Genomic DNA, 27,406 nt, shown 5'->3' on the forward strand with positions numbered 1-27,406 from the left:
GTATTCTCACATTTAAATCAATGCATCACTTATTTTTTATAACCTTTCTTGCATTTTGTTGTAAACAGATCAATAGGGGACTGCATGTGACGTGTGCTATTATTATCATCTCTGAGAGGAATAACAAACATTCGGCCAATTCACTGGATCACGTCAGAAAATGACAAATAGCCCACGTCAGGGCCTTGTGTTGAAACGTTAACGATGCAGACAAGTCAGAAAAAGAGAGGGCCAGGGTGAGTGGAGTGACATTTGCCTTTAGCTTTAATGTCTCTTAATTAATTCAGGGCGTCAGACTTGGTGCATTAGTGTGCAAGGAGGAGCTGAGGGAGTAAAGATGCCAACACAGGTGGTGTCTCTTATGATAAGAGTTCAAAGGGCCGCTCACCTATCGATATGCCTGCCTTCATTTCACACAGACAGATAACCGAGGGTTAACTCCACACCCTCTACAACATAACACCCCCCAACCCTGTAACACTGAGGTCCCCACCCCATGATAAAAAATAAGCAGGAAATTCATTTACGTTCTGATAGCTGTAAAAGCTCTCATCAAAGTCATCTTTGATGTCGGAATTGGAATGAATTGGAGCAGCAGGAGAGCTAGGCCTCTGCCACAGGAGACATCTTCATTCACCTCGGGCTCTCTCTCTGTTCCTCCCTGTTGCGCTGCATGATGGATGGAGGCTGAGAGGCTGTCTTCTTACTGCTGTGTTCACATTACTGTGTTAAAACATAACAAATCAGGTTTTTTTGTTTGTTTGTTTGTTTTTTCCTAAATCACGTAAGAGAGTTGTGTGAACCCAAAAGTCCGATATTTTAAAATCAGATTTGACTATTGGTCACACTTATTGTTCAATTCTGACTTTTTAGCTCAGATCAGATCTGTTTCTGATGACAGTTCTCATTTGTCCACATTAAAGGGACATGTGCCTTTAATGTGAACACACCTGAAGGACTGTAAATGGCTAAATATAATGCTGACCCAGATGTGTATAAACAATCATATTGGAATTGTGTAATTAGCTTGTGTTTAATGTTAATTCAGGTTCACAGAATTCTGGTTTCCAAGATGAGGGAACACCCCTTAAGAATATGAGGAACAAAGACTCAGAAGGGGAAACATCCTAAGCATCCTCCTCTGTTACATGAACATGCAGTTAACTACTTGGGAGGTGAGCAGGAACCCCCAATCCTTGAGGCTTGTTTTTGCTGCATTGTGGTCAAAGCTCATCAATGTCAGGCAGTCCGGGACAACCTTCACTACAATTTGTTTTTTTAAATATGATATATTTGTTTTGTGCAGCACAGTGGTGTAGCAGGTAGTGTCACAGTCACACACCTCCAGGGACCTGGAGGTTGTGGGTTAGATTCCCACTCCGGGTGACTGTCTGTGAGGAGTGTGGTGTGTTCTCCCTGTGTTTGAGTGGGTTTCCTCCGGGTGACTGTCTGTGAGGAGTGTGGTGTGTTCTCCCTGTGTCTACGTGGGTTTCCTCCGGGTGACTGTCTGTGAGGAGTGTTGTGTGTTCTCCCTGTGTCTGCGTGGGTTTCCTCCGGGTGACTGTCTGTGAGGAGTGTGGTGTGTTCTCCCTGTGTCTGCGTGGGTTTCCTCCGGGTGCTCCGGTTTCCTCCCATGGTCCGAAAACACAGGTTTGTAGGTGGACTGGCGACTCAAAAGTGTCCGTAGGTGTGAGTGTGTGTCGCCCCTTCAGGGTGTTTTCCCGCTGTGCACCCAGTGATAGGCTCCGGACCCACTGCGACCCTGAATTGGAAAAGCGATTACAGATAATGAATGAATATTTGTTTTGTTGGTTTTATGATATATGTGGACAATTCATGTGGTATAAGTGATTTTGAAAATGTGCCCATGCTGGTCATTTGAGGGCAGCGATCAGTTCACACTAACAGACATGTGACAGATGTGAAACGTCAGTCAAAGATGGGATTGGAGTAAGAAATGGGAAGTGAGTGTTAAGGTTTGTAATATAAACAAAGCCTTTGTTTACCCAAGGCCTGTTTGGGGCTGGGGGGATTGGTGGGGACCACGCTGAGAGTCCCTAAGTGCTTCTCTTTTCACCTCAGCCTGGACGCTACACCTCAGCTGAGCTTCTTTAAACTTTTGTGCCATAATCATGTTATGTATTCATAAGTGTGAGTTTGGGCATTGAAAGTGTGAAAAGCGTTTTTGTGGTCTCCAGATACATTGGGATGGAGAGATACAAGTGTGTGTGTGTGTGTGTGTGTGTGTGTGAGTGTGTGTGTTTTGTTCCAATTCTCTGCATTCTGGGCTCTGCTTGCCCCCCTTTGCTCCCATTTATAGAGTATATACTACTTCATTCTACTAGACAAAGCTACCTTGTTGTACAGCAGGAATGGACAGGGAGAGTAGAAACAAGGAGATGGTCATAATGTTATGGGAATAGTCAAAATTATGTAAATAAAAAGGTGGAACATGGCTGATTGAGCACTGATAGTGTCAGGTGCTGATGTTGGATGACTAGTTCTGTATCACAAACATCACCCCAACTTGTCTTAAAGGTACTGAATGGTGCTCCAACAGCCCAGAGACTGGTGCACTCCAGACCAGGGTCTTGGCATTGAGCATGTGATCTCAGGTTCATACTCTTTGTGCTTTTCTTTGGAGATGCTTTAAGTTTGCATTGTAAATACATGAAAAGAAGGCTATTCTGTTTTTTTTTTTTGTTAAAACTTTAGATGCATTCCATTCATTTTAGTAGGAAAGATAATGCATCATATACATTTTAATATAAATGCAAAAACATAAAGGATGCAGTGATGCTGATCATGGTCAGTATTGATCATAATGAGCAGATTCTGTGCACGTTTTCTAATACTGCGAAATTCTGATGCATACCTCTGCAAAGTTCTGTCTTATTGATTCATATCATGTGGTAACATTATTTTCTTGTAATCCCTCAGCATTTTGAATGATGACATCAGTGGACAAGAATTACATCACATTTTGTAATATATGGCTTTATGGCATAACACTGACCTCTAAGAAGTAAACTGGAAAACTTCTGGGGGGCGTGGCAAGCAAAAAAAAACAGTGACAAACAATTTACATTAAAATCACTATCAGCCAAAACATTAAAATAACCTCCTTCTTTTTACACTTAGTGTCAATTTTATCAGCTCCTCTGAACATACAGACATACTTTCCAGTGCTGCAAATACTGATTAAAATTACTGAGGGCATCTTCATACCTTTGCATAAATATCCTTAAATATTAATGTAAAACCGCATGTTTAAACAGGAACATTAATTGGAAACACCTCCAAAAGTTATATGACATAAAAATAAAGGCATGAAATACAAAGAACTCAGTAACATTACAAGCTTACTATTTAGTATGATTATTATCTGCATACTAAAGTATGAAATGTAATAAGAATGTTCTGGAGCAGCTGGACATGAGCAAGGCCATCATGCTGGAGTGGTATGAAGTTCTCCAGCATCTCTCTGGAGAGTTGGGATGCATTTGGGATGAGCTGGAGTGAAGTTTATCATCCAGAACTAATAGTCTAACATCAGGACCTCACTACTCACTACTGTTCTTGTGGCTGAATGCAATCAAGTCACACTAATGTCCCAGTGTTTAACTTTAACTCACATTAGTATTTAGTGCAACTGCATAGTTCTGTACAATTTGAGATGACAAGAGCTCTGTGATTATTAGTTTTGACATTGTTCCTCTGTGTGTGTATGAGAAAGAGAAATCATGTGTGACTGTGTGTGCGAACTTATCGGTTGTAGGCACCTTCCTCAGTGGCAACCATTAATAGAGACAGATGCCTGTAATGGGCCTAACAAATGGATACTAATGTGTAACTAGAAAGAAAGCTACATCAGTGTCTGCAGTGTTCCCAGAGCTGTTTACAAGCCTCTGTCCTTGCGCCCCTACTAGTCTTCTAATCCCAGCAAGGACTTTCTGCTTTTGTCTTGAATGGTAGCCCACCCTTCAAACGCCATCCACCTTAGATATAGACATTCTTGTGAGGCAGAGCTTGGCTGTGTTTTTCAGCTGCTTTAAATCTAGACCCTCTGCTCAAGGTCTAATGTTAAAGTGATGACTCATGGAGAAAGGACTCTAACCCAGCTTAGTATCACCTAGCTCATTTCCTCAGTTTCACCAGTGTCAATATCAGGCCATATTGCTCACTCTCTTAAATATTACTTTAGAGCCACCAGCAATGGATCTTCTTTGTAGTAATTTAGATACATGACCATTCAAGGGTGAAATCATTTTATTTAATAATATATTTCTTTCTTTTTTTTATTTTAGAATAATCATAATATATATTGGGGATATGGATAAAACATTATTGGGATTAAAAACAAGAATCTATAATTTGTTTATTTTTAAGGCTTATTTATGATACTTTAAAACGTTGTACTTGAAAATTGTAAAAACATTTCCCTGTTCTTTCAATCCATTCCCAACTTTCTATGAGTGTATTGCAGGCATTAAATTCTGAGCTTCAAGAGAGTTAAAAGAAAAATCACAGATTCTTGATTATATTACATTTTACAAAATGCCCAACATTTTCAGGAATAGAGTTTCTTAATGAGTTAATTAATAATGGTATCTAGGCAAGCTCCTCTTCTTTGTAATTTGATCATCATTTTTCTAATAAATGGTATTTCTGATGTTCATTTCTTTATAAATCTACCCGTTATAAGCCTTCATATTATATCTTTCTCATTTATTCATCTCCACCACCATTCATCACTCTGGATACAGCAGTAATATCTTTTTTTTTTCAACTCCATGGCTTCACAAATGACCAGCGACAAGGGTCAGAAATGTCTTCATTTCACTTTTTCTGCTATGACTGCCTCTTAATTAATTTGCAAAGTTCAAATGCACCCCCTGAAAATACTTTATAAATACCGTAAATTGATGAAGTTTCTGCTTTTAAAAATCCAGTTTTGTCCTTTTTTTCATCATGACCAGTTTTTACCCTTTAGTGTGCCCTCTATCATATGATACTACCAAGTTGAAGAACTTTGCATACTCTATCTCTAACCCTAACTCCACCATATCTGCTGCTAATGTAAAGTCATTGGATAGCTCAATACACTAGAGGAGGAGGATCATTCAGCCCACCATTCTACCCACAATGAAAAGCTGCCCAATGGTGCTTTCTGCAATGGATATCTGTGGCATCACCAGGTATTGAAGTCAAGATAACTCCATAAATGGTATGGAAAGGTACAATGCATCTGCACTGAACTGTGCTCTTTGAAAAGTGCCTTACTTTCTGCTTGAGGAGCAATCAGACTTTCAAGTGTCCTTAATTAATCAGTGTGAATCACTAGTCTTTAGTTGTGCTTTGGTGAATGGATATAAGGAGCCACTGTGTGATTAGGGTTGAGCTGAATAGCTAATGTAGAGAAGTCTGAGTACCAAGCTGAATGATAGTTTAGGCCACAGTGTGTTTTCTGTGTGTTATTATGCTGAGGGTTGTAAGAACTTTTTGGCCTTTTTGGCCATCATACTTTGTCAACGTTCTTGGAGTCACAGGGAGTCACCAACTTTTATTGCCTCTCTCTCTCTCTCTCTCTCTCTCTCTCTCTCTCTCTCGCCCATGTTCATAATGTTGATTTATGTGCTCCTTTTGTCTTTGCTCCTGGTGTAATTGACAAGGTGATAAATGACTTTGGAAAGGGAGGCAAGGCGTTAGTCCAGGAGGCCGACCCGGACTCCTCTGCTCAGACACACACTCAGTGTCCTTCAAACAGCAAATTTGCATCCACACCCAGCACCTGCATGGAATCAACAATCGTTTCACTGTCACTGACACACATTACTGTTTAGTGTTCAGTGCCACAAATAACTAAGGGTAAGGGCCTAAGATACGCTCCCAAAATTGTATGTTATTGATGTAATAAATTAATGCAATTGACTGTGAATTTTGCAGGAATGTAGGTTTTTGCTGTGCTTAAGCTAATGTAACAAAATTCTAATTTCACATTCTCCTCCAAGTGTGTTGATCTGTCTATGACCAGACTGGAAAGATGTGATAACTGGCTCGTAGTGATAGATGATGGCAGCATCATAGATGGTGGAATGAACAATTATTTAATAGTGGAAACACTGGGAATAATATACTCCAGAGCCCTCAGCTGTAAATAAAAATATCTAAAGTTAGTAAACCAATTTATATTAGACACACATTACCTAAAAATACAGTGTTTGAAACTGTGGCAAGAATGAAAAAGGTGCATTTGTTTGCAGGTGCATTTATGGTGGTATTTATTATACAGTTTTTCTAGACTGTTGCTGTAGTGTTTTAGGTGGTTGCTAAGGTAAATATCAGGCTCATAGGGCAAGATGTGCTAGGTCTGCTGCTTAATCTGACAGTTTAAAATGTAATTTTGCGTATGTTCTAAAGTGCTCCCATTTGTACATAAAAAATTCTCTTTTTTTTTTGTCAGATTGCCCAGTTAATAATAAAATGACCTTTATTAAAGTTATTCCCAGATCTGCTCACATTCTGAAGAACCAGCTCGATGTGAATCGTAGTAAAGCAGGTGTATGAGGGCTTAAATTCTTTGTGAGCAAACAGTGCTTGAATAATTTCAGGCACTTTCTGAGGTCTGTGGAGACATAAGCAGTGTGCTTTGGTACACGATGGAGAGAAACTAAGTTCATCCAGAAGGTGAGTGTCATGTTTACTGAAGTATCTTAATAATTTTTCTGGTGTCGTCTTTGAGATGTTCGGAAATATATTTCTATTGATTGATGATTCCTTTCACAACAGGAGGCCCCCATGTGTAATTTCATGGATGGCCTTATGATTAACCTATTTTCTTTGAGGAGATGGATGGATGGATCCTTTCATGTACTTTTTCAAGGCCAGGGGAGTGTTTTTGTGTGGATGAAGGCTGAGTGTATAGCCTTCTTTCCTCACATCGGAGGATTACTGAATGCTTCCCGTGGTTTGTGGGGCGCCACATTAGCCTTCTGAAAACGTCGTCAGCGTGTCGTACAATCATATCTGAGAAGAGTGACAAAGTACATTCCAAAGAGATTTAAGTGAGTGCGCCTGTCTAATGGAAAACCTTTCAGGATGTGGAGCACCCTTACATGCACATAATCATCCTCCCTCAAGCATTTCTGCACAGAGCAAGACAAAGTTTGGGTCATTTGAAGGAGCTGATGGGAAAATGGCCTCAATGCCTCTCTGAAAATGATGGAAAAAAATGAATACAACGGCTGAGTCAGCTAGGACAATGTTTACCAATCAGAGCTTCCCAGATACATGCTAGCAGCTTTGTCTTTGTATAGGCCCTTGTCTTATCTGACTTTGAAATATAGATAGGATTTAAAATGTATTATATATAATCTGCTGCTCAACTCACAACCCCACACTCAGGGGGTGAAGGTGTAAGCTGTTTTCTTCCCTTCTATTATCATATATTAAGAAGTGACCTTAAGCTTAAACTGAGGATAAAGACCAATATAGATGGTCATGTCAGTCAGAGCCATCCAGAGCAGTCTGGAAGTGCGTGTTTTCCATTTATTTCTGGGTAACATCACTCAGTATCAGCACATGAAACAAATGAACAGGAATCTATTCATTCTCTAAACTTAAAATGTAGTTGGCTCAGAGTAAAGAATGAGGCAGTAGAGCAAATCAAGTACTTTTAATATGAAATGCTGTTTCTTTGAGCATTTTAACCTGAAATACAGCATAGAGTGAAGTAACTTTCAGCTACATAAAATGAATAGTTTAAAGAGTATTTTCAAAGTATTGCTTTACTTCTTCTCAGGTGTACGTTTAAGGTGTTGTAAGGCTAATAGCTACCTCAAAGAAACTATACAAAAACTTATTGCATATTAGTTGCCCGATGCCTTAAAATGGTGGACGGTTCCATACAACTTAGCACCCAAAAAAACTTGCATACAACTGACATTTGATTATATATTTACCACTCTCAGCAGCACAAATACTCATGTCTCATGTCCATTGATCTTTTTTTTTTGCATACTGCAACCCCTGGTTCCTTTTGCCACCATTTTAGAATTGAAATATGTAGTCTTACAAAATCACAAACATATTCAGGATGATTTTGTTTCTACAATAACCAACTTACACATACATTCTGACAAACTACAGGAATCCTTTGTCTACTTCTTCTCCAGGTTTTTTGGAAATGTTATTGCCTTAATCTCTCTGAAATATCGACAACTTCATATGAGTCTAGTTTAAAACTATACTATTTGGTTTGTAAATTCAACAAAGAGTAAGAGGAGGTCTACATAATAATAATAACTTTTATTTGTATTGTACCTTTGCATATAACACACAGCTTAAAGAGTTTTACAGAGAGATGAATCCCAAAAAGAGACAATATAAATGAAATATATATAGAACCTACCAGCATTTTAGAAATAAGTTTAAATTATCAGGCCAATAAAAGTAAAAACAAAGAATTTATATAAACAAATTTAAGTCTGCAAATATACTTGAAATGATTTAATGTAATATCTAACCATCGCAACCCTTTTGATTATATTTGATGTGAAATTACGACCTGTTAATTATATTGATAGGTAACATCCCACTCTTTAAACTGTCTATGTTCATATTAAATGGAAAAAATACAGATTATATAATTAATACTGATATTAACAATACTTGTGTCAATATTTTTGTTGCTGTCTACACTGATATATCACAAACGGAAGAAAGCTTTGTCAGTGTTTGACTGATGGAATTTATTTGTGGACAATTCCAAGAATGATTGTTATTTCTTTCTGGTTGCAGAGTGTGAGTGGACCCCAACTGAAGTTCATTCACACCATTGTTAAACCCAAATGTATGGCCCGTATTATGTGGCAAATAGTGGTGGCTAATTGCTACTTTATCACATAACTGAAAATTAGGAGCTGAATGCCTCTTTTGCGCTGCATACATTGAGCAGGTGCTGTTGTGAAGCTGTGGATAATGGGTGGCTGATTGTCATGTTCGTATTCATACACTCTCAGCTGCTAATGGTAATTGCAAGGGCGGTGTTGATTGAAATACCTGGAAAACCACAGACGGGACACTGTGAACCATTCAATGCTAAGCTGCAGGTGAGTGAGTGAGTGGCTTTTTGCACACACTGTGTTTTCCAGCAGCATGAAACAGATGCTTTGCTTGACGTGCTCTTTTTTTCACCTTTCTATATAAGAAAAGTGTGAATACTGCACAAAATGAATGTAAATGACAGAAAACTCCAGGAGGCACTAGTCTGTTTGAAGAAAATGGCACGTGATATATGAAGGGGTGGAATATGTCTGACATCATGAAAAAAAGATTATTCATTCTCAGTTCCTCATATTCTGACATATGTCAGCTTACAGCATGTATAGCCATATTGTTTACGTATTTCACTCAAATGTAAGTCTAGTTGATCTACATTTACATTACAATATCTAATCCTAAGCCTAAACCTAACTGCAATCTAAACCTATTAATTCAAGGCCTAGTATCTATAATTTAGCTTTGATGGTGTTTAGTTTAGTTAAACTAACTTTCAGAAATTCTTGTTTTTTTTATACTGAGAGGAAAGGGCCTAACGGACAAATGCATTTCTCACAGTGAGCTATACCGCCCCCGCCAAAAAAACAAAGAAACAAATACAAAACCCCAGAAAATACAGTGGTACACAGTGTACAATGATATGAGGCTTTGACAGTGTGGTTGCTTCCATATGGATGTGAACAGGCACCAGTTGGCTTCTGTTTCCATAGCTCAGAGGAGTTATAGCTTAGAGTGTGATTAATGACTGGGTCCAGACCCCCTTCACCCACAGTCCCTTCTCCAGCATTATCCCCCCAAATCAAAGGCACAGTTGTCCCAGTCTGCATCCCCTAGAGAGTGCAGAAAAAAGTCAGAGATGACATCTTCCTTGTTCTGGTTTTGTGTGTGAAAGGTTTAAGTCTGAAACTGTCTTCCTGTCTCTGGATGTAAAGCACCATTCCTATTTAAATCTATGGACTGTTTAAGGTTCTAGGAAAAGGAAACTTTGGCTTAATATGGCCTACTGTTCAGTAGGACAGTATAGGAATGTTTTTTTTTTCATGCACGTGCATGACCTTGTGTGTGCAGAATACTGATTTCTGATTCTCCTCTCTTTCCAGGAACTGTTGGAGTTGTGTGAGAAGGAATAAGTGGAAAGCATAATGCGGTGTTGAAGCTTAAAGGATGCTTATGGGACTGGAGTGTATGTGTGTTTGTGCATGTGGGCCCTTGGTCAGATGGAGACTGCTAATCAAGACGATGTAAGACAAATCCCTCTGTGATCCTGGAGCCTTTACATCTCACACATGTCCGCCATCTGAACTAATCATCGGACTTCATTATTACGACCTTGAGCATGTGCTCCACTCAGAGGAAATTGGATATGCCAGTGGCTCTGTTCCCACTGATTGCCCAGAAAGTACGAAGAGATTAATTTCATGTCATTGTGAAAAGAGTGAGGGGGAGAGAGTGAGAGAGAGTGAGAGAGAGAGGGAGAGGGGGTTTAACCATTAGATCTTCACACCAGGTAACTAAAGGCAAGTCTGATCTTTGGTCACTATACTTTGACACTGCAACCCTCTGCACTCATGTCAAAGTTTTGTTTTTAGTTTATATATATACTGTATATAAAATAACATTTTTTTTAAAATAAACTATTTTTTTATATGCAGTTTGTAAGTACAGACAGTGGGCTTCAGTAATCCTCAGCATTGTGAACCCTTAAAGTGCACAACATTCTTTTCCATAACTTTTTAAACAGAAAAGCAAAACTAAAAGTCCTGAGTTAAAATTGGATGTATGAAATCAGTGAATTACAAAATCAATTGCAGTTCTTTACCATCACATTTGAAAAAGAATATGTTACAATCCTGTTCTAACACATGCACATTTAATGGTACCACCCCAGTGACAGTTTTTCTGAGACAACAGGGTTGGCAACTAAAGAAGCCTAAGGAAATAGGGGTTTGCCTCTTGATTTGCTGGTTCATGTTGTATCTGTCTCCCACTACTGCAATGTGAGACCACTCTTCAGGAACAAGATGCCACTTTTCTCTGCTGTGTGTTGTTCTCGACCCTGGGCTTGTCTGGGGACATTTTGCTGTAGTTAATAACCCTGCTGTGATGCATCAGGGGAGCAGTGGACAGGACCATCTTGGGATGGAATAGCAGTGTTGACGGAAATGTGCTACGACAGGCACAATTCACGCAGAAGAGACAGAAAGAGAAGCTGAGCTTTGGTAGCATTCGGGACGGGCCCCTCGGGAACACTCTGGTGCAGGCTGGCGGTGGCTATGACCTCACTGGGCTCAAGGGCTTGGGTCAGCTGTGACCTTTTCAGAACTGCAAACCACTGCTTGGGAAAAGCATTTAAAACATCACTTTCCCCCAACAAACAGCAGAGTGCAGAGGTAGTGTCTACTCCCTGGTGCAGAGATTGAACTTAAATCAGTGCAGGGATACGTCCACTGTTCCCTCTGATTGCTCTTTCTGTCAGTGGACAGCAGGGTTCCAAAGATCATTCATTTTACTGTGTGATTACAGGCAAAGTAGAGTCATATTTAAGAGTTTTGGCACCCCTGGTCAAATACATTTCTAACTAAATCATGAAATGTGGCCAGTGCAGAGATAATTGCACCTGTCCTTTTTGTTGAACCCACTAAAATAGGCAGAAGAAGTTGTCTTATTAAAGTTTGCTCCTTATAGAGTGTTAACTTATTTACTTCTGTCATTTGAGCAAAGGTATTCAAACTTTTGCATTTGACTGTACCTTCAAGGTTGTCTCCTGCCAAGAACACACAAACTGCCCTACAATATAAACACAAAGCTCAAGCTCTGTGGAGTGACTGCTTGCTTTAAAGGTGGAATGGTGTGACAGTTTGGGAATACCTCTCCTGCTTCTCAGAGGAGGCGAGGAAACTAGAACAAAACAGAACAAAGTGCATCCGACCACAGAGCTCTATCCGCCCACACCTGCCACATATTTCAGGCAGAAGAACAGGACTCAGACTGCCATGTGACAGAACCAGCTTGAGCACTCCATAACATTCCAGATGAAATCAGATAAGCCACACTTGAGCAATTATAGAAATGCAGAACGTTGCACCCAGGGGTCTTCAGGCAATAGCTAAGATTATTTCTGGCCTCCTCTAAGCCTTTCCAGCTGAGGAACATAGGTTTTTTCAGACCAGGCCTTTCCCCATGACCCTCCTACAGTCATCGCACAATCCATCGCACAATGGCATGACTGGTACTGTTGCCGGCACGCAGCTCTAAGATCTAAGACCTGAGGTCACTGGCCGGTGAGGGTTTTGATGTGTACTCCATGTGTCTGTGTGGGTTTCCTCCTGATTATCCAATGTCCTCCTCAAAAAAACATGACAGTAGGCCGTGTGAAATTGCCCACAGTGGTGGGTGTGTGATGCCCCATGATTGACTGCCCAGTGTGTGTCCTTGCCGGATGCCTAATGACTCCCAGTAGGTTCCAAACCCACTGTGGCCCTGATCAGGACAAAATGTTTAAAGAAGATGAATGAATGAATGTTGTTTTGGGTCAGCACTATGTCTGCAGAGTAGAACACTGTTTTGCTAATTGCATATTACTGGCAGCTAAGCTACTGTAGAATTTAGAGATGTATTTACAGTGTACTGCTATGTAAATAATAGCGTTCTTAATGGAAATTTGGCTTTATTAGATGTCACGTGTCAGAGGTCTTGATTTTGGAGTGATTAGCTCTTTGAAAAGGTCATGAGAGGCAGGGTAGCAGGTTTTGGCAGGGGTGTCTCTGGCACATTTATTATTTTTTTGGCCATTTGCATGAAAATGGCCTGTTTCAGAAGCTGCAAGCTGGATGAAGCACTATAAAAAGAAATAGAGAGGTGATGTAATAAGTTAGACAGCACGGCCAAGTAGAATTTTTGAAATACATGCACTGTAAATAGACTGCAGAATATTTCATAAATCATCAAGCATAATGTATGTAGTAATGTATAGCATGCCATGTATGAACGGTTTTTGCTGTTTTTCTTCAAATCATTGAACTTTTGCATATAGAGCAAAGCATTTCCTATTTTATAGAACAAATATAATAACAAAAGCATAGTTTAAGGTCAATTATATCTCACACATAACGCATGGGAAGAAGTGAATACATTCTGACGAAAGCGCAGTTTCCAGTCTTTGAGTCAATACCACATTGTTCCTTAATGGATGAGGTCATATTGTATTATGATTTGAATCAGGTGAAAGCTCATAATAAAAGTCCAAACTGGAATTGGTCTATACAAGAATGCAAATGTAATTAATTGCATTAAACACTTGTATGTAATTATATAAGAGCTCTGATTGATGGATGGACTTTAAAAACTGCACAGAGGAACATAAAATCAATACTGATGAGAGAGGCACATTATTAGCCTGGGAGAAGAATGAAGAATGATTACTACACACCTGCAGTTTTGCCACTACACTTGGGAATGGAATATGCTGAAGGGCTCAATTCTGCACAGGCAAGTGGTGTCCAAGGAGCCTTTAAACAGGTGACAGAATAAGACTGAAGATGCACAGAGATTAGAGTGCAGCTGTTTTTTGTTGAAGAGCATACTTAAAAAAAAAGAAAGAGAGGAATCCAAATACCAGGACAACATGATGTATTAATGCAATTCCACCTGGAGAGCTGGGATTCAGTTCCCTGAAGAGCAAACACTTCTTGTTGTATCATTAAGCATCCTTGGGAAGCCTTCTAACTTTACATTTGTAACTAGACTAAAGGAGGTTCTCAATGTGATGAAGTTTCCCCAGTACACTGTATATTTTATTGCAGCCTAATATTGGCCAAAGTAAACAAAGCTGATTAAATGAATGAATAAAGGGAAACTAGACAAGCAGCAGCTGAGAAATTAAAAATCATGAAGCACCATGTTGCCTTGAAATCTCAAATTCTTTCAACATTTTTCTTTTTTACATTGTAATATTTCTCAGCCATTGTCCATAGACTCTACTGCGAACAGGCTTGAAGATTCAGAGATGTACAAAGAACAAAGGAACTGTGTGAGCCTGGTGCAACAGCTGCACTTTAGCCAGGTGTGGAAACTGTGAACAATCTGGCCCTTTGAGGAAGAGAGAAAGGCGATAAGAACAGTGTGTCAGGTTTGAGTTCTTCCAACTTCCACCGGTGACACCTTCCAACGATGCATTCTTCAGCAATACGATCCTTACGAGCAACACAGGTCTAAATTATGACCTTGGCAATATAACTGATTGTAGAGTAATCTTCTAAGTTCCTTTTGAAAGGCAATGCATAAACAGAGGGAGGAAATTACTTTCTCTGATCTTTGACCCCGTTCTGAAGAGTGAGACTCCTTCTGAAAGTGGCAGAGTAAACATGCTACTACTGTGCAATGAAAGATCACACAACCATATAGAAGATGAAAGTGCTTTGGTGGACTGTGCCCTAGTCTCTTTCCAAAAACAAAACACATCATTATTACAGCAGTGCGTTTTCATGCAGCAGCATCTCAAATCAAAAAGTGTAATTTGCTGTAGGTTGCAGACAAACTCATTGGGTGCTTGCACGTATCAAGATGAAACAGGCCACTAAATTGAAAATATGAAGCAGCTTTTATTGCAAGAGAAGCATTACAAATATAAATCTGAACCAGGGGAAACACAGACACTGTCTTGTGTGTTCATTATTTCCTCTGAAGACCAAGTTCCAAGGTAAAGACTCATGTGCACAGGTGGAAAAGACGAAAAACAGATGACCTTTTTCACAGGAATCATGTAGAACCTTGGGGAAAACAATATACAGGAGCAGACAGAGCACAAACTCTGGAGGGTAATACAAGACCACCATTCAGCTTCTTAGAAACACCAGCCATGTATTTCAACTCCCTGGCACCTTTATAAAAACATTACTGTGTACTTCCACCTTAGTCCACTTTATTACCAACACACACTTTTTGGTACCTTTACAAAATGTAACACATCTTTGTCATACACAAACCATTTCTTATAAAGTGTCTGGTTATAAGGATAGGACGCATAAGAATGGGTTTAAAAAGAATTTCCAAAGTCATCAAATCAAGTTTACAAATCATTATGGCTAGATATCTAAAAATGAATAGGTTTTATGTTGAATTTCTGTAAGATATATGTTACTACTGTTTTTTTAACTGCATTGAAGCTCTTTCCATCACAGCATAGTGCTAATGCAAGATCTATAGTAGCATCTGAATTACAGAAGCAGTATGTGTTGATTGGGGTTTATTGACAAGTGGAGTTTTTTTTTATATGTTTTTATTTATTTAACTGTATTTATTTATTTATTTATTAGTTTGCTGCTTGTTGATTTCATTCTTCTACAAACTCAGTTGTTTATTTTGTGCAACTTAGCACCTAAATCTACAAATAACAAAAAACAATTGTTATTAAAATGCAGCAACATGATTTAATGCACAAGGGAATGGTGACTTTGTGATCGTATCTTCTGAAGGACCGTTCACCTTTCCCCAGGTTTCATCCTAATTCAGGAATACCTGAAGTGCTTTTCCAGTACCAACTTGATTAATGATGACATGAGTCAGAATTCTGCATAATATTACATCAGCAGGTGGCCCTGACTTCATTCATTCAGACTCCAGCCACAGACTGTGAGAAAGGCTGTATATCTTGAGCAGATTTAGCTTAGGTTTTTTTAAAACATAACTGATGAATAACTTTAATTTCCTTGAGTATTTGTGCTCTGGGTTAACAGTGGTCCAATATATCACAACTAACTCACTTTAACAAAGGTTAAAGATTTTTGCCTCAGTAAGTTATGTCTCAATTAATCCACTTCTTCCCATAATAAATATTATGTTTGCTCCTATAAGCAGGTTGGGTGGCAGGGTTGCGCAGCAGGTAGTGTCACTGTCACACAGCTCCAGGTTCCTGGGGTTGTGGGTTTGTGCCCTGCTCCGGGTGACTGTCTGTGAGGAGTGTGGTGTGTTCTCCCCGTGTCTGTGTGGGTTTCCTCCGGGTGACTGTCTGTGAGGAGTGTGGCGTGTTCTCCCTGTGTCTGTGTGGGTTTCCTCCAGGTGACTGTCTGTGAGGAGTGTGGCGTGTTCTCCCTGTGTCTGTGTGGGTTTCCTCCGTTTGAATGTCTATGAGGAGCGTGGTGTTCTCCCCGTGTCTGCGTGGATTTCCTCCGGGTGACTGTCTGTGAGGATTGTGGTGTTTTTCTCCCCGTGTCTGCGTGGGTTTCCCCTGGGTGACTGTCTGTGAGGAGTTTGGTGTGTTCTCCCCGTGACCACGTGGGCTTCCCCTGGGTGCTCCAGCATTCTCCCAAAAACATGCATTGGTAGCTGGATTGGCTACACAAAAGTGTCTGTAGGTGTGAATGTGTGAGTGAGTGTGTGTTGCCCTGTGATGAACAGGCACCCACTCCAAGGTGTGTTCTCATATAGCACCCAGTGATTCTGGTTAAGCTCAGAATATGGAAAGAACAAGACCTACATGTTTTGGGAAGTTTTCCTTTGCTCTTAGACCACAAACCTTTTCTTGAATTTAATTTCAGTCATAACAAATACAATAATGTAAGGTAATGTTAAAGAAATATCCGAAAATCTGGACCAACAATAATCATGATATTGTGGGAGCAAACTAAAATATTTAATAAAGTTCAGGTGAATTAAGACACCTTCTTGTTCTGACTTTTCCAGAAACGGGGTTTGTGTTTATTTTATATAGAATACTGTCCCATGTGACTTTTTCTAGAAAACTTAATCACAGGTCACAGGTCAATGCGCTATTTGAAGGCGATTTAAGCAAATGGATGTTTTTTTTCTTCCTTCGTCTACGTCAGGAATTCGGGGAGCGATAAAATGCGATGAGGGCTTTGACTGTGAAAGACTTCAGTCGCCACACGGTGGAGTACTGACTAAACCACAACTACAAAGTGCACAGCCATGTATCTGACCATTAACTTAATTTATTGGAAATACTGAGTATAAAATGGACATTTGGTCTTTGTTCTTGACTTGTTTTATTTTGAAGAGTGCAGGTCGATGGTGAAAACTGGTGTTTTTAGTGGTGTTTATTATGTGACACCTTTTCTGTGTTATTTTGTCCTTTAAGAGATGTGAGCTGAAGACCTGTTTAATGTTTGTACAGTTTTTTCCCACTGTGAGAAGTGAGGTGGACATTTGACCTGTTATTTTAAACGTCTGACAGATGTTTTTTTGTGTGAAATGTAGTTTGAAAGTAGCAGGTAGTTTAAAGTAGTGTAAGTAGATAAAGAGCCTCCGCAGAAGACACATGTAAAGTTAGAGAAAGTGATCTAAAGTTCTTTAGTGATAGAAACCCACACAAACTCCACAGGAACCGTTTTTATTTTAACTCAGCGGCGATGCTCGTGTCCAATGTGAGTCTGAGTTGCGACTCGTGCTCGGGAGCGCCGCCGCAGGCGCTAAGCCCCGCAGGACACGTGGTGGTGGCCGTGTGCCTCGGTTTCATCGCCACATTCGGTCTGGTGAACAACGCGCTGGTGCTCGTGCTCTTCTGCCGCTTCCGGCCACTGCGCTCACCTATCAACTGCCTCCTGATCAGCATCTCGTTCAGCGACCTGCTCGTGTGCGCGCTCGCGACACCTTTCAGCTTCGCCGCCAGCGCGCGCGGCCGCTGGCTCATCGGTGCTGCAGGATGCGTGTGGTACGGCTTCATCAACTCCTTCCTCGGTGAGTCACTTTTTCCTTTGGGGGGTCTTCTGAGGGGTTTATACTCCGGGTTACTATGGACACCGGGAGCTCCGGGAGAACACCTGCACATTTACAGGGAATTTCACTCGTGTCTTTTGTTTAGTTTGTGCCAGTTTTTAGCCTCGCCTCCTCAAACCGGCACCTGAGGAAAATGTCACTTTAATTAGTACCATTTTGTATTTCCTTTACCTCTTTACGTTTCTGAGCCATTTGATTGTGCTCTGTTGTTCATACATGTTGTGTTTGTAGCCTTAAATGTTTTTATTCAAACCTGAGGGAAATGTCGCCGTTTATCACTATGTTCTTCGTTGTAAGTTTGTCTTCTGAGGCACATTCTTGTATTTTGGGTCGTTATTTCGCCACGCCTTGTCCAAGAGCTCCTGAAAACACGGTCTTTATTAAAGGTTTTCTCTGGACTGCTTCATTGAGAAGGCAACGTGGGAACTGAAGAGAGGTCGGTCAAAACGACAGTCTCTCTATCACTGAATCAGGGTAGTTTTCAAAAACACACACAAAAGAACCACGTGTGTCGGCGCATGTTTAGATACAGCACACTAAAAAACGGTCAAGGTCACGAAGGAAACATCGCTTGTTCCCTTTTAAAATTATTTCAGTTAAAAAATTGCCTCCGTTCATTCACGCTTTTTAGTTTTATTACAGCAACCCTGAGGTCTTGAAACATGTTTTACATGTAATATTCCTTTCGGCTGGACTTTGTGGTAACTCTGAATCATTTCTTTCCTGTTGGGAGATTCATTTTAATCCTGAATTACACCAGTAATTTGGGCTTGGTTTGTGTTGACTATTTTAACTGAATTTGGATCTCGTGTGTAACCTTTGAGGTTTGAAAGGAGTTCATTTTGATATAATTAAATTTCAAGTTCTACAGTTTAAATTCTTATTCCAACCTGTGACAGTAACATCTGAGAACTTAAGACAAGCAAATGAGCAAAGATCCATCTGTGACTGTTTCAGCCAAATGACCAGTAACTGCACAGACAGAATCTGTGCTCATTTGCTTTTCCGAAGTCCCCTGACGTCTTATTTCAGAAGTTTGAATCAGAATTTGATGTTTTGAATGTGAAACAAGCTGTGCAGCTGTTTTTATTTGAGGTTTACACACTATATTTATTGGAAATCAATTTACACCCTAGGGGCATTTGTCCATTACAGGGCATCACGTACTTATCCAGTCGTGCCCACCAAGTGTACCTACTAAATTCAAAGTATATTTTGTGTAATATATCATGTATATCATGTGTAATATATGTCCAAAATTGGCCCTCCAGGGGTTATTTAGTTAGGGAAATAGGGTGTTTACTCTAATCATGAACCTGATACTGATAAATCAGTCAAGTTTGTAAGTCTGTAATTGAATATATTTAGGACAGATTGATGACCATGCTTATAGATTTCCACCTTTACATATTTTTTTCTGGATCCATTTTACTTTCAAACCTCAGAATTCAATCAATCAAAGGTATAGTTGCAAGAGTGTCCCCAAGCCTCAATAATGCTATAAAGGATGTAGTAGGATTTTTAGCAACTGGATATTGTTGAAAATCTCTTTAGGTCAGTGCAGCACATTACCATGTCTAAAAATGTCGTAAAGCATAACTTTTTGTTGACGGTAAACTGCAAGTTCTTTCACTTCGGTAGGTTGATATTGGCAGGTAGTGATTGTTGAGTGAGCTTTACTGACTGAAGTGGGGTTCTTATCATGTTTGAAATGCTAAACAAAGTACTTAAAGCTACGGAGGGATGTACTTTCTCATTTTCTCTGCCAGAGACTAATGAGACTCTCATTGTGAAGTGGCACTTCAATTTGTTTTGCTGATTAGCTGTGATTTACTTTTTGTGGCATTAACTGGACTAAACTCCTTATTGTGATCAGCCTTTTATATAATGTGGTCATGAAGCCTTTAGCTGTATCAGCATGTTCCGCCACTGTGACTGTGTCCCCTACAGTGTGCATTTTAAAAACAATACACATACACAGCAAATTCACCAGTGTTTAATCGACACTATTAGTGTTAAATTAACACTGAGAGTGTTGACAAGTTTACATTTTTACACTGATGGTGTTGATTTAACACGGGTGAATTTGCTGTGTAAGTTGTGACCTTTTCCCTGCAGGATTGGGACCCTCAAACTGAAAGCAAAGTAATTTAATCGTAGAAAAAAAATGAACTGAAACATGACAGCATGTTATCTGTTCTTATTATGTGATATGTATTCATTTGAAGTAGAAAATAAATGTAACCACCTATTCCTGATTACCACGCTGCACAATTTTTATACATTTGTTATTTGTTTGGCAGAAGATGATAATTTCATTCAGTGGCACAATTTGATTGATGTGTGTAGCCTAGTATGATGGGCCCATTTGTCATAAAAGTATAAACTTTAATATTCCATTAAAACTTTTGCCAAAAAGAATACCCTAAAGCTATAGGTATATTTTCACTTACAATAAAATCCATAGACACTGCCCTGGGTTCTTGTTGTCCTTTTCAGCTTGAACTGTTTGAAAGCCTGTCTGCCCCAACAAAATACAATAAAAATACACATCTCAGTTGAAAGCTTCTCTACTCTCCACCACAATACAGTGAAAATACACATCTCTTTTTTTTTTTCAATGCACCATTCAATGCTGAAAAACAGTCAATATACCCATCTGCACCTGGCTTGTTGTAATATGCATCTTCCAAGAATGAAGAGGAGATTGAAGCCAGGAATCAGTCTTATTCCAGGTCAGCTGAGGTATTTTTCAAATTAATGACTGGAATCTATTTGTGATCACACTCCTGCAGATGTGCTTTTTATCTGTGTTAGGAGCCATAGAGACATTCTTGCAATCTAAGCCATCAGCCTTGTCCAGAGACAAGCCGTGGTCCATCAACAACAGAACCTAGATGCATAGGTGTGATTTCAAAATAAAGGGGTTTGTGGCTTTTATATGTGGTTTTAGGAAAAACTTCAAAGTGCTGTATCCCTCCAGGTTTATGGTCATAAAGGATTCAAACATTTGCACTGGACTCTTTGTTTGTTTAGATGTTATTAAGTCATCTTAAAAGGTGGGGCAGCAGAAAGTGAAGTGAAGTATTACACAAATTGGAAACATTACTGTATGCAACTGATATATGGATATATTAATAGATAGATGGATATATAGATAAATATAGGAGTTCAGTAGTTCAGTAATTGAGGTCAGACCCACAAAATGCTCTTATACCTTTTGCATCAGTCCAAAAGTGCAGAAACAAACGAGAGAGCAACTGGACGTGCTTGGATTCAGGAGTGTGTCCAGATGCCCTTTGTGCCTCTTACACCTCAGATCTCCAAGAGGAGTTCCCTCTGAGCTTAATTATTAATGTGTTGATATTACATCTCACATAAGCTCTCAGGGATTTTGTGGGGGGTGAATGTCTTACTGTGCCAACTGCTCTTATTGTGAGATCATGCCTGCTGTTATGAGATAGTTTCTGTGCTTGGGGAGAGAATTAAAGTCAGGGTATTGACTTTTGCTGAGAGAGAGAGAGAGAGAGAGAGAGAGAGAGAGAGAGAGAGAGAGAGAGGAATTATAGTGTCTGGTAAATTTGTGCTCTTTATTTTATTTCAACAATGTGTTGCAGCTGATATAGCCCCACATTCCTCTTCGAATCAAGCTTGAAGTCTGCTTTATCTATAACCTTCAAACTAGGACAGTAACAGGAATGATAGTATCTTTTTTACCAATAACCCACTTCTAGTTAGTATAGTCTAAATTTATTCTGTGCCAATTGGGCTATTTCAGTTTGGCCTTCATGGAATGTTCATGATGGGCTCTCTGCTGCTTTACCATTTGTTTTGTGGGTTTGAGTCACAGATCCATTTATTTCCAACTGATTCATAACTAGAAATAAATCTGTACGTTCAAACACCCACACACACATTTAATTATTTGCGAGTGCAGTTATATTGCACATTTTTAAATGGTACTGAGGGATACTGAAAGATGCTATAATGCAACATTTTTCTGATTCGATATTTAATTCTTTGGTACTAAACAGGGCAGCCCACACAAACTTGTTTGTTACTCTGTCCCTGACTGTCTGAATGACATTCACTGTTGATCACATGCCTGGGCATTGCTCTTGACTAACAGAACTATTGAAAGTTGATGTTGATTGTATTGAGATCAGGAACTTTCTTTCTTTAGCCAGCAAATGTACCCTTCCATGATGAAATGGTCCAAAGGCACTGCTGTTAATACAATCTCCTATAACTATGTATTTTAAATATGGTTGCACATTCCCTAGTTTCCCTAGCATATTCTGCTGATATGGACCCAATACCAATACCTGGTATCATATCAGTATAATCCCCAGAGGCACTTGAACACTTCCTGCTGAAGAATAAACTGTGACAGAACAGCAGGACCATATATTATCGCTTCAGGATCTGCATGCACTCTAGGGATGCAACAAGTCATTTTCTAAAAATATAAGTGATAACTGACTGCCCAGCATGATGAGCTTGTAGTTCTTTAAGGGCAAACAGTGGAATGTGGTCATTTTGAGTTTCATTAGTATCGTGATATGTAGTGTTCTATTTTAGTTTACGGTTCTGAACATTACGATGTCAAATGTAACAATGTAGATTGTGGGGGCGGAAAACTCCCATGCTAAAGAAAAAAATAGAATCATACAAGTCATTGAAAATTAATACATTAAAACCTGATTCATTGTTATTTCATTTTTGCCCATATTTGCAAGATATTTAGTCATACAAAACACCATGTATAGTAAATAGTCTGTAGAGATGAACTGTTGTAATGTACTTCAGATCTGTTTTTGAAGCTTGATTTGAAATCAAATGGTGTAGCATTTATGAAACTACACTATATTTAGAACTGGGCTCAGTGCATTTTGGATTCTGTAGTCTGCTCTAATTATGGCTGTGGTGGAAGCTTGTGTCACATAATGAAGAGAGTGTCCTCCCTTGGAGACTTGGAAGCGGAACATGCAATTCAATGTGTTATGAAGCTGTAATCCCTCTTTTCATACCCACTGGGTTTGTGTGTATTTCTCCATTTCCCATTTTATTGCATTTCGTTGTACTTGCAGCTCCCGAGTGGCCTGCCTCTGGAAGCCTGCTGACGGTGTAAGTTTTTGCTGTGCACGTAGAGGCTGGAGCCCAGCTGCAGAGCCAGGGCACTGAGCTGCAGGAGACAAGGTGCACTAATGTCTGTGATGTTATGTCTCGTTTGCACAGGCATAGTGTCTCTGATCTCGCTGGCAGTGCTGTCGTACGAGCGCTACTGCACAATGATGGGAGCCACCCAGGCCGACGCCACCAACTACAGGAAGGTGATTGCGGGCATCACTTTCTCCTGGATTTACTCCATGGTCTGGACACTTCCGCCGTTGTTCGGCTGGAGCCACTACGGCCCAGAGGGGCCGGGCACTACTTGCAGTGTCAACTGGACTGCCAAAACAGCCAACAATGTGTCTTACATCATCTGCCTCTTCTTCTTCTGCCTCATCCTTCCCTTTTTTGTGATTGTCTACAGTTACGGCAAGCTGCTACTAGCCATCAAGCAGGTAGGTTTTACATATAGTGTACATTTCTCTTATATTGCACCTGCATCTTACATTTATTATGATTTTCATGTTGTAAAAAAAAAAAGATTATACATTAATAAATGCCCATGTTTTAGAATTCTTTATCACTTAGAAATAATCTTTTGTTACTTTTTGTTTTTTTAGTTTTTTAAATTTGATATATAGTTTTATAACTTTGATATAAGTCTGATATATGCAACCACGTTTGCTTGAGTAATCATGACACTAATGTATGTTATTTGAAAGCAGTCCAGGCTAAATACTCCTATAACTTCCATTTCTTCTGAAATAAGGGTAGTAATTGGGTATTTGGCCAGTAACAGCCTCAACCTAAGGAGGATTTCTCTCCCTCTAGGCCAATCGTCCTAGGCCAGGTTTTCATCACACACTGTCACATGTCGTCATACACCAACACATTTCTGAAAGAGCTCATTTCAGCGACTAGTGCTGGAAGAACAGATGAATTAGAAAATAAGCAAAATAAGACAGGCTCTAAACCTTTTAGAAGCAGAAGTATCCAGCTAACAGGCACTTGTGGTTTAGCACAACACAGCAGATCATTTTTCAGGGAACTGAGGATCAGAACAAACATAATTAGAGGTATAGCCTCATATCTGTGGGCACAAGGTCCACTGAAGGGTCTTCTGAGTATTTTGTCTGTTTTCATTGTCCTTCCTCTCTCTTTTAACCCAACCTCAGTGCTAAACTCACAATTGTGGTTGGCTACTAGGCTTGTGTCCCCCCCCCCCCCCCCCTCCGTTTTCAGACCGTGACATCGCCAATCAGTGAGCTCCCACAGCACCCCCTCCTTGTGGTTCTCTTAAATGCACATAAATTAACTTTTTGGTCATGTACTTAAACACACCACACACGTCAAAAATACCACCCTCATTTAGAGATGCCATCCACATTTTTAAATAGTGCAGTGTATGGTATTACCGTTATACCGCCCAACCTTAGTATGTGCTCATTTTAACTTCCACAGAGGGTGGGTGCAGTTTTGAGTGCCTGAGTTTGTTGAAGGGACTTGCAGGCGCCTCTAGGATTTAAGGGGTTAACTGTGTTTTTCATGTGAAACTCTTGAAACTGGTCTATATTTCTTGAGGCATCATTTATGGTAAACATTTTTTTAGCAGGAGGCTGTTATTTATTGGCCACAAGGCTGTGAATCCAATATGATCTTTCAGGAAATGCTGATTCCCTACAGAAATGTCACAGGGACTGTTGGGTACGAACTCTCCTTGCCTGTTCCAGACTCTGATTTATATGCTTATTTTGCAAGAAGATGAACTAAAATGCTCAATTTTGTGGGGGATTGCTTTTTCAGCAAATGTACACTTGTTTGTGTCCTAACTAAGCCTTCAGCAATTTCAGCCCCAGAGCGGTGATAGTGGTGACGAAGAGCAGGACACAGTCAGAGGCAATGAATGGTTAGAGTAGTTTGTAGGAATATGTAAGAAGCTACTTCCACTGCTGTTTTCTACAGTCCCGCTTTAAAGGAACACAATCATTTTCACCTCCAACAGGCAACAAAAATCATTAAAGAGATTACTTTTTCTATGATGTACAACACATGAGATGAAGAATCAAATTACTTCATAGCCCATAAATGCACAAGTCTATGCTCCATAGCATGGGTAACCTATGCTCTGAAACATTAATTAGGCAGCTAGGTGTCTGTATCATGGCTGTTTTATAATATGAATAACATAATTAGTAAAATATATATGCTGTCCACCCACCTCACATTTTGAATTTTTGGGAGCTTATTATTAATAGTATTCACTAAAAAAGTTAATGTATAATAGCTGTATGTTTTGTTTGTGTTGACCTGCCTGTTACATTAAGAACTAAAGTGTTTATGCAAGACTCTGCCTGTTTCATGTGACGAGCTTCCATAAGGTCTTGTTCTTATATTTCTCTGTAATTATGTAAAAATGCCTCCCTAGAAATGCGTACAGTTTGTGGCATTACAGCTGGAACACACAAAATAGCAGCATTCTGGATTCAATAAAAGCCTCCATCTGTTCTGCTGGCATTGAGATTCATTTCAGTCAAGTGCACTTGTAATCCTTCTATGGAGGAGTATATCTGAAAGCAATATTTTAACCATAGGCAATATTCGATCTTGCAATACAGTTTCAGGGAAGCAAACATTTTTTTTCTGTTAAAAAGGTATGCAGTATACAGAATAAGAAAAATAATTCATGTTTTTTTTCTTACATTATTGGTGTAATTCACATTTACAAGGCAGTTTTCTAACATCTTTTCATTCCTTAAGATGAATCATGCTGTTTATATCATTGTATGTGTAAATGGTGTTTGCTCTAATATTTGCCCTATAAAAAAGGTCTAGACAAAAAAATAAAAACGAAAAAAACTTAAAACGTAAGCATGAAGGAGTGAGGCTAAAATTTAGGCTGAATAGGTGGACATAGAAAAATGTGTTATTTTTATCACATAGCTAAAGCAAAGTATTAAAAATAGTCTTTTTATAGCTGAGTGTTGAAGGGTGCATTTGGAAGTATAGCAGTCTCTTTGCACTTGCTGAGCTGCAAGTAATAGCAGTTAACACTCAGCTAAGTGCAGTTGTATATGGATAGCTTATCACTTGAACAGTAAGCTATGATGGTGTAACTATACAATTAAGAGCTTTTAACACAAGGCCAAGAACTGTATGAACTCTGCAGGCCCATAATTCAATAAGCTGCTCCTCTACATCTGCCACCAAAGGATTTCTGTTACATTCTGTTGCCCATTAGACAAAGTAATCATGTTAGACATTTCAGGCAGCTTTGTGTTTTACTGTATCACAATGATTAAGATGTATGAGGCCTAGTTGGTTGGACGAAGAGTGTTTTTTGTATTTTTAAAGAGTAAGATGTGTATAAAGTCTTCACAGTTCAGATTAATGTGGGTTTAGCAGAGTAATTATGGAATGTGACAGATGTCTGACTGTATTTTCCAGTTTGATGAAAGACACAGATTATGAAAATTTTCTGCTTTGGTAGATCACATTCTTTACAAATCAGTGTAAACTCTATAGCAGCAATAAGTAATATTATGATTTAAAAAGAACAGTAGAATAACCTGCAAACCTGAAACAGTTTTGTGTTTGGACTATTTTTGGTGGGTGGAAGGGAAACAATGTGCATATATAGTAGAAAAGGAAAAGCGTGGCATTTATAAAGCTAGTGACCCTGATGACCTTAAGCACAGCGATGCAGTGGAGTGGCTGAAGAAGGAAGGTGAGCATCTTTGAGTCTTTGAGTAGCCAATTCAGAACCCTGACCTCAGTCTGATTGAAAAGCTGCAAATGACTTAAAGCTTTGGGTGACTTTAAGCCGCAGTTTTTTTTTTCTTGCTGTCCCAAATCACTGGAGCATGTGAACCGATCCCCAATGCTCAATACAAACTAGGAGCCACTTAAATCTGCTTAGTGTATATATGTGTGTAAATAAGTACACATTCCCTAGAATGACACACTAATGCATATTGGAAGAAAATGTAAGCAGGAATTGTGGCCTGTGCAAAGGTTATGGCACTTTTTTTTTCCTCCAATCTTGTGAAGACAAACAAGAATTGTGCAGTAAATTGCCACATTCATTATCTTCCTACCTACCTTCCTGTATCTCTGTACCATTATATGCCTATACAATATGCTGGAATATTAATGATTTTTCCATCTTCATTACCTGTGCTTTAGATGACAGAATGAAACGCTATAGACTACTTCTGCTTACTGTAGCTAATTCAGAATTTGCAGAAGGCCTTCAATTGTGGCTTTTACAATCGACGGCAGTGTCATTAAACTCTTTTATCTTCATTTGCAGAGAGTAGCAGCAGTATACATGGACCATTGAGTGAAAGGCACATGCTGCAGTAATGAGTGTGGCGGGCAGCTTTTTGTTCTGCTGAAAGATAAATGGTGGAAAAAGTGTGTCCTTTTATGTACCCTGAAAAAAGCAGCCCCAGTATGGAGTACTGCTGAATCTCATTCTGGGCAGAAGGTCATCTATAGATGA

General features: G+C 39.4%; 1 protein-coding gene across 1 annotated transcript in view; it reads left to right on the forward strand.

Annotated features, from left to right (window-relative positions):
• tmtopsb (teleost multiple tissue opsin b) overlaps positions 1 to 27,406 on the forward strand; it is a 56,226-nt gene that overhangs the window by 1,606 nt on the left and 27,214 nt on the right. The window contains exons 2-4 of the mRNA XM_066674212.1: positions 11,173 to 11,360; positions 17,422 to 17,754; positions 23,032 to 23,360. Coding sequence (XP_066530309.1) covers positions 11,173 to 11,360; positions 17,422 to 17,754; positions 23,032 to 23,360 — 850 coding nt within the window. The remainder of the gene's footprint in view (positions 1 to 11,172; positions 11,361 to 17,421; positions 17,755 to 23,031; positions 23,361 to 27,406) is intronic.

This window comes from Hoplias malabaricus, chromosome 1 (genome assembly GCF_029633855.1).
Source record: "Hoplias malabaricus isolate fHopMal1 chromosome 1, fHopMal1.hap1, whole genome shotgun sequence".
Classification (NCBI taxonomy): Eukaryota; Metazoa; Chordata; class Actinopteri; order Characiformes; family Erythrinidae; genus Hoplias; species Hoplias malabaricus.